Source organism: Macrobrachium nipponense, chromosome 46, assembly GCF_015104395.2.
Source record: "Macrobrachium nipponense isolate FS-2020 chromosome 46, ASM1510439v2, whole genome shotgun sequence".
Lineage (NCBI taxonomy): Eukaryota > Metazoa > Arthropoda > Malacostraca > Decapoda > Palaemonidae > Macrobrachium > Macrobrachium nipponense.
Window position 1 is genome coordinate 15,509,509 of NC_061106.1, and position 8,782 is coordinate 15,518,290.

At 42.0% G+C, this 8,782-nt stretch overlaps 1 protein-coding gene across 1 annotated transcript; it reads right to left on the reverse strand.

The window, feature by feature from the left end:
- Positions 1–3,639: 3,639 nt before the first annotated feature.
- Positions 3,640–8,543, reverse strand: LOC135214649 (mucin-2-like). The gene is made up of 5 exons (XM_064248984.1): positions 8,378–8,543; positions 8,003–8,050; positions 7,231–7,284; positions 5,004–5,694; positions 3,640–4,825 (listed from the first exon to the last, which is right to left on the reverse strand). The coding sequence occupies exons 1-5, from the start codon at positions 8,541–8,543 to the stop codon at positions 3,640–3,642; spliced, it is 2,145 nt and encodes a 714-aa protein (XP_064105054.1).
- Between the last annotated feature and the right edge of the window lie 239 nt (positions 8,544–8,782).

Genomic DNA, 8,782 nt, shown 5'->3' on the forward strand with positions numbered 1-8,782 from the left:
CCATACCCCGCTCCAGTTTTGAAATGTTCAAAACAAGTCGTGGGTGGTCAAGCCAAATGTCACCTGACGTAGCTCCAGGCATTGCATGTGGGACCCACGGTGACTACTGCAGGGTAGGCGCTAGGGTCACCTGCATTGTTCGCCGTCGTTTTTTTCTTTCCGCCGTGAAGCATGTGGGCCTCCTAATTGCGTTGTAGCCTATGGGAAATTGATTCGCACATTCACAACCCTGTACGACAATGCAACGCTGTAGCGTGGTATAAAAGGTCAGGTCGGCGTCCAAGAAGTGTTGGCTTAATACAACAATAACAACCCTCAGGTCAGCTGTTGTTTCCATCTCCCGAGACCAGCAGTTCCTCCAAGTACTCTCCACAACGCCCTTCAAGATGCCGAACCTCCTAAAACGACCAAGGAAGGGACCATCAATGTCACATATTCTTGCAGGACCTTCGTTCGGCCTGGAGAAGACCCCTACAGCCACTCCTGCAGACACTCAGGTCGAGGAAATGTCCTCTTCCACCTACAGGAGTCGGAGTTGGATGAGATACAGAGTGATGACAGCGACACGGAAGACAGCTGATGGACAGGGAGAAGTGGATATTGAACATATTCTACTTCCTCAAACCGCACATCGTCCATCAGAAGCCCAAGATGTTGGGACTGCAAATGGTATGTATATTATAATGTCCGACTTAATTTTTTTTATTTGTTGAAAATATACAATATTTTACGGTACATGCAGAATTCTACCAAAGTGAATTTACAACCTGGATTTTCAGAATGCAATATTTTTACATTCTCTCATACATTTTCCATCACTTTTCAGTCTGCTCTGTTTACAGGCCGGCCATTTTGTACCCTACAGCCCTGAAATGGTGGGCGTGGTAACGATGTGAAGTTGACGTAACATAGAACATTACACTATCGGCGAAAGTTCCAGGTAGACGTCCGACCTTGCTTTCTTTGCGCGTACATTTGCGGCGCAATTTACAGTGCTGGCTTTACGTTTGTTAGCCCGTGTCCTGTTTACCAGCTGTTCAAGGTCACTTCACCACGATGATGCCCACGATCCACATACGTGGGCATACGCCGTCATGATACGTGAATGTGTGACCCCAGCATGACAGTTCCACACTTAATGTGTATACTCTTAATGGTAGATCTACTGAGGGAGGAAGTGGAGAATAGGAAATATTTTATAAAAGAAATGTGGTATTTCAGAGAGAAGGAACTCAAACAAACACAAGCAAAGGATGAATAAAACAAGCAAGGGAGCCGTTTCAAAGGCATCTCTCACCTACTACTACTATTACAGACGCTCATCCGTCAAAGGGTCATGGGTGGGCTGACAGGTAAACCTGAGTGTGAATACCCGGCCTTAGGTTGGTGATGCCATCAGTGCACCTCTTGCTGTGCACAGTAGGCATTACTTAAGGTCCTTTGCAGCGTGCTCTCGGCCCCTAGCTACAACCCCTTCCGTATATTTTACTGTACCTCCTTTCAAATTCTCTTCCTTCCATTTTACTTTCCACTCTCTCCTAACAGTTGATTCATAGTGCAACTGCCATGTTTTCCTCCTGTTACACCTTCCATACCTTTTACTGCCAATTTCCGTTTCAGCGCTGAATGACCTCATAGTTCCCAGTGCTCAGTCTTTGGCCTAAAGTCTATATCCAGTTCTATAATAATAATATCCCTTGATTCTATTTTTGTTGACTCGCGAGTAAGCCTACAAACTACTTTGTTGTTGTTGTTCTTGCTTTGGGTGTTAAGCTGGTATCACACTAGTCATTTCTTGCTCGTGGTTTTGGCCAGCATCCAGCCGATGCTCGCGAGCAAAAGTGTTGTATCGTCACACTAGGACCTCGCGGTTTTGAGGAGCAGTAGGAAAAAGTAAACAAAACTGATCAGCTGATATCATCGTGGTGCCCAGAAATTGTCGGACTGTTGCAAGATGTGCTGCAGTGATGTGTTTTCTTGGAATCTTACATGAATGCAAGAGTAACAAAAAACGTTTGTGGGTTTTAGAGTGGCTCAGGAGAAGAGAAGCCAAAGGTCTGAGATTACGTCCTATCAGCAGCAGCCATCTTGTTTGTTTACACTATGCGGTCGCTCGCGGTTCGTGCTCGCTGCTTCCTGTTCAGTCAGGAAGCAAAAATCTTGAGCCAAAAGCTCCCGGTTTTCCATTTTCACCAGCAACGGCTCGATGCTGGAGAAAAAAAGGCCTAGTGCGAGGCCACCTTTAAGAAAGTCCTATGGAAAAACCTAAAAACGCCTGAAAAAGGTGTTACGTTGTTGAGTTAAAGATACTGGAATTTTAGGATAGGATATGTATGATTTAGTTATTAGAATGAAAATTTAAAAAATAATGTGCATGTTAAGGCGTACAGAAAAATTGTTTCTCATGTAATATAGCGTATTTACTTTAATTCTTGTTGGTGAAACAATGCTCTCTTTGACCGTAGAATTGAACACGCACCCCGGGTAAGCTGGAGGTCGGATTATGCCTTGTTGGTTGTACTGTCTGCATTTTTTGCATTGTATCGCTGATATTCCTTTGATTTGATTTGATTTGATTTTATAGATTCTAGGCATAATGCCAAGCACTGGGGCAACTAAGGTCATTCAGTGCTGAAACGGAAATTGACAGTGAAAAGGTTTGAAAGGCGTAACAGGAGGAAAACCTTGCAGTTGCACTGCGAATCAAGTGTTAGGAGAGGGGGGAAAGTAAGATGAAAGAAAGATAATATGAAAGGAGGTACAGTAAAAGGAATGAAACTAGTTGCAGCTAGAGGCCGAAGGGACGCTGCAAAGAACTGTAAGTAATGCCTACATTGCACCGCATGAGGTGCATTGACGGCATTACCCCCCTACGGGGCTGATAGTCCTTTGAAAGTAAATGAAAAGGGAGCTAAGTAGTCAGCTTATGGTTATCTTGACAGTTAATTTGATAAATTGTAATCCTCTGATCTTTTCAATAACAAGTGTATTTAGTCTTACTGTTATTGCTGAAACGATAAGGTTGACACATTTCATACTTACTTTTGAGTTCTGCTTTTATTTATTTCGCCTGATATGACAATTAAATGATTCTTTTCTTTGTTGATGCACTTTATTACCAAAACCAGACAAAACTGATCACCCTTAGTAAAAAATCAGTGTAAAATAGTATCAGTAAGAATAGTAACAATAAAAACATATTTTTTGGGGTTAAAAATACAGTTTTAAATTCATTTAGAACTGTCAATTTTAAACCCGTAATTTTCGACTAATGTTGGTTTGATTCTTCAGGAGGATGTTCAAAACTAATCTCTCGAGGCCATTAAAATAAAAAGAAAATGCAATAAATGCTGAAGGGTATTATAAAAATTTACACATTGATTAAACTTGGCAAGGATTTCAGAAAAAAGAAAAAATCCTGTGAACTTGACAGGGAGCTGTGGGTTCCCTTCCTATAAATCTTGATAGGGGATATCACAAATCCCTTGAACATCACGCTTTTACCTTGATGGAGAGCACAGCTATATAATTATTTCTTGTCAACAGCGTCATAAATATCCTTTGCAATTTTTTTTCGATCCTACTTAGGGACAACGCGTAACATCATCCCTTTCGCAAGAGTGGTTCACAGATTCCCGATCAGGGCGTTGGGGTGAACGTGGTAGCTGGAGTTTTTGTGATACTGTCCGGTGTAAGGATCAGTGAAGTTACGTTGACGCTAATGTCCGAAGGTTGAAGAGTTTCCCAGACCAGCTTTTCGGTTACGTTTGACACCAATACTGTGGTGATGATAGTAGGCTGTGGGTTAGGATTCGTGGGCGTTGCAGCTGGTGTAATGGTGGTTACTATGGTCGTGTTGACGATGAGATTCTGGAACAATGTGTCATTAGTAATAATATCTCTCTTAATCCTTGCAGCTGCTGATTCTGATGCGTCGTTAAGGAAGATGGGAGGCAAGGTGGTCAGAGGTACTATTGTTGGAGCTGTTGTTACTTCCTCAGTGGGAATGGTAATTTGTAGCAAATTACTTACGTTTAAAGGCTCGACTGATGCCGGCATTGTGGCCGTTGTTGAGTCTGGGGTTTGGACATTAATATCTAGAGAAAGTCGGAAGAAAGTAGGCACAATGATATCTTCATTAGCTGGAATGGTAATAGTCGTGTTCAGTCTGGTGGTAAATTTCGTGTTATCTCCAACCGAAGAATCAGGCAGCATCGCCTCCGTGATCGAAAGTATTGTTATGTTGATTGAGTCGTTGAAATGAGTGACGATCATTTCAGAAGGGACAGTTATGACAGGGATTGGAGGCTCGATTGTTGTGTTGAAGACGGTGTCGATTGTAATTTTGGATGGAAGGAGAATTTCTGGTGTCGATGACACCGTTGTTTTGTTCATGTGTGGCGTAGGACTGATAATCTTAGTGACAACTGGCTTCACAGTTGTAGTGGTAACTTTGTCAGTTGATAATGTTGAAGAAGTGGGAGTCGTGTTAATAGACTGGGTGGGAGTAGAACTGGGTTTTGTTGTGGAGCCTGTTGGAGTAGGTTCAGGTTTTGTTACGGACTGTGTGGAAGTAGAGTGAAGTGTTGTAGGCTGCTTGGAAATAGGTATAGGTGTTGTTGTAGGCTGCTTGGAAATAGGTATAGGTGTTGTTGTAGGCTGCTTGGAAATAGGTATAGGTGTTGTTGTAGGCTGCTTGGAAATAGGTATAGGTGTTGTTGTAGGCTGCTTGGAAATAGGTATAGGTGTTGTTGTAGGCTGCTTGGAAATAGGTATAGGTGTTGTTGTAGGCTGCTTGGAAAAGGTACAAGTTGTTGTTGGTAGGCTGCTTGGAAATAGGTACAGGTGTTGTTGTAGCTGCTTTAGGAAAGATAGGTAGGTATATGGTGTCTGTTGTATGGCTCTTTGGAATTAGTTATGGTGTTGTTGTAGGCTGCTTGGACAATAGGTAAGGTGTTTGTTGTTAGGTGCTTGGGAATAGGTATAGTTGGTGTTGTGGATGCTTGGATATAGGTTTAGGTGTTGTTGTAGGCTGTTTGGAAATAGGTATAGGTGTTGTTGTAGGCTGCTTGGAAATAGGTATAGGTGTTGTTGTAGGCTGTTTGGAAATAGGTATAGGTGTTGTTGTTACTGTGGACTGTATGGGAGTGAATTTAGTTGTGGTCGTTGATGCTGTTGGAGTAGGTTCAGGCGTAGTAGTTGTGATTGCTCTTGTTGTAGATTTAATTGAAGTGGTTGTTATATCGAGGTATTCATATATAATTCTTATTATTATCTTAATTATCGTGACAATACTGTCTTTCTTCGTTATGACAACTTCAATTATTGTTTGTACTGCAGTTACTGTAGCTCTGGTTAGAGTACTCGATGACAGCTGATTTGTGATGGCGTCGGTCGTTGAGATAAGGGAAGTGAACTGGCTGCTTGCTGACGTCACGGTCGACACTGTACAGGTGGTTGTACTCTGGACTGCCGTTATAACGCTGCTGACATCATCTTTGGCGTTGCTGGCAACAGTCGTGAAGTTTGACAGTGTTGTTGTGATGGTATCTGATAGCGTCTGAGATATGGTGCTGCCTGTGGAATTGAGAGCCTTCAGTGCAGAGATCAGTAGTCCCAGTTTCGTCTGACTGTTCTCAAGAAGGCTTAGCAATGATGTTAACGCCGTCTTCAGGGCACTTGTGTCACACACCGCTGAAATGGAAAGTGGATTTAGTTATGAGTGTATATATATATATATATATATAATATATATAAATAAAAATATATATATATATACATATACATATATACATATATATATTAGGCCTAGGGTTTTTGATTAATAATATATTGTCCATGTGTTCTCTATGACCTATGGAATGTGAAGAACAGTGAGAGGCGATGACCCGAGAAAGCTGATGAATGAGTTTCTATGGGTGGCGTGAGATAAAACTGCTTAGTTAGACAAGTCAATGTACTAAGTTCATGAACTCTTCTCAAAGTGCCTTTGTGAAACTGGTTGCGGCCAGTAATCGTGAGGCGTTAACGAACTGTGTGTTCGTATGTGCGTGTGCGCCTCTTTCTGTTAATAATGTTGAATACCCAAGTCTATGGGGGATTTTGATAGAGGCGTCTTCGAGAGAAAGGCAAGATGCCGTGGCGCTCACCGGGAGTTTTTTATTAACTGTGCTTATAGTGTTCCGACTGCTTGGGTGAGTGTTAAGATTACTTTAGCCAAAGAGCGGCTTGTTACCTATTTGACATTCTTGTGTTAATATCCAATATTTAACCTCTGATTGTTGATCTTGTGTGTGTACTTACCGGGATGTGTTCTGTGTCTTTGAAACAGACGGTTCTGGCAATGGAGGGACAGGGAGTTCCCAGATGGGTGTAGACTTTTTGGTGACTGCCATTACTATTAGACATTTTACTGTTGGGGTTTTTTGAGTTAGTCTGTAAGACTTAATTTCTTATTTATTCATTGTTAATAAATGTTTATTTTGATGATGCGACTCTCATTTCATTACCTGTTAGAATGGAGAGAAAGAGGTGGAGAGAGAGAGAAAGAGAGGGGTCGCTTAGAGAGAGAGAGAGAGGAGTTGCCGAGAGAGAGAAGAGGAGAGGAGGCTGTGTGTAATACTGTGTGTTTGGTTTATTGCCTGACGTTCGTGTGCTTACACGCTTACCTAATGAATAATGTGGGAAATTCCCTCCCCAATTACATATATATATATATATAGATAATATATATGATATATACTATATATATCTTGCAATTCCACAATGGTCCTGTGGGTGAAGTATATAAGAGATCCTCACGTGAAAATGAAAGGAGAAGGTACCAAGACTTTCTACTTCTATTCCAAAGTCATCTTTTTGAAATAAAGAATATTGTGTATTTTTGATTGTGATATCTTTACACACACACACACTGCAACCAGGTTGCAGAGAAACTAGTAGAATGAGATTAGGTCAACTGACCCACACTTCTGCAGCCTTGTACACCTCAGTTCTTGCACCATAAAGTAAATATACACAGCCTTTTGCAAGGGGGCCATATACCCCTATCTCTAGATGCCATGTGTGATAGACGATATTGATCATCTGACGAGATACGTCCATTCACTCTAGCACGTTACGTCATTCTCACATTTCTGTTTGTCTTGTTTTGATCTGGTAGGGCAAAGTACTAAATCTGGAGGTGCATAATAGTACAAAAATCGAGGACTTCAGCGTTGTAGTACTTACCAAGTGACGTGGATGTGCTTGTCGTCGTTGGTGCTGTTGTTGTTGTTGTAGTCGCTGGAAGTAATTTTTTGATCAGTTTGGCAACTAAAACTTTTAACTTATGCCATTAAGGTTTTTTCTCACAAATATAGGAAGATAACTATCGCATATCGCCCATGAGACCAGTACCGAGTAACCTATATAGAGGATGAGTTTTACTTCTGTTGATCAATGTTTTTTTTTCTTCTATTTCAAGTAGTTTCAGGTTTATAATAATGAATATGTAATATCACCAGACCTCCTGTGGCATATAATTTCTTGAGTGGAACTTTTAGGACATAAGAGATATTTTACATCAGGACTGAAGTAGTAAATTAAGTGAAACTCCATGTTTTATGCCTCAGAATTTTATGAAAGCATGAACTATTGTTTAACATACGTATTGTTACTACTATGTTCTAAGTAAATCAGCAGTTCTGAATTTCTACCATTTACTGTTTGTGAGGTGCGGAGGGGCCAGAGATAATTAACTTTTAGAAAGTAATATGTCTGATCTTTTGCCATCTCCCTGCTTAATTTTCTGTTTACTGATGCAAAACAAATATAAATTAAGAAAAATGATATTGCATAGTCTTGTTAGCTGCTTTAAATTAAATTTCTGTACATTATACCTGTTGCAGATTAGTAATGTTATGGGGAAACAAAGTGTTGAAGTATGTAAGGACGCCAATATATTTGCCAAGAAAATTATATTAAATGTATGAAAAAAATATAAAAGAGAAGTTAGACATACCTGTATCACACACATCCCCTTTCCCATCTGCATCAGAATCCGCTTGATCTGAATTTTTGATAAGAGGAGTTTATACAGTTCCTACTACTCCATCTCCATTCCTGGTCCTGCCTGTTGCAGCATTGCTTGGCTGGGCAGTTGTCACAGTCATCTCCTACTCCCATCCACCATCCTGGTCTGCCTGTGCCACATTGCCTTTGGCTGGGCAGTTGTCACCGGTCATCTCCTACTCCATCCCCATCCTGGCTTTGCCTGGGGTGCAGCTTGGCCTTGGCTGGGCAGTTGTCACAGTTCATCTCCTACTCTCATCCCATCCTGGTCTGCCTGTGGCAGCATTAGCCTTGGCTGGGCAGTTGTCACAAGTCATCTACCTACTCATCCCCATCCGGTCTGCCATAGTGCACATGGCATTGGCACCTGGGCAGTTGTCACAGTCATCTCCAACTCCATCCCAATCCTGGTCGCCTGTGCAGGCATTGGCCTTGCGCTGGGGCAGTTTGTCACAGTCATACCTCGACCCCCATTCAATCCTGGTCTGCATGTGCAGATTGGCCTGCGCTGGGGCTAGTTGTCACAGTCATCTCTACTCCATCCCATACTGTCTGCCTGTTGCAGCCAGTGGCCTTGGCTGGGAAGCTGTCACAGTCATCTCCTACTCACCCATCTTGTCTAGCATGTGCAGCATTGACCCTGGCTGTGCAGTCGTCACAGTCATCCCGACCCATCCCTCCTGGTCTGCCTGTGCCAGTCATTGGCCTTGGCTGGGCAAGTGTCACAGTC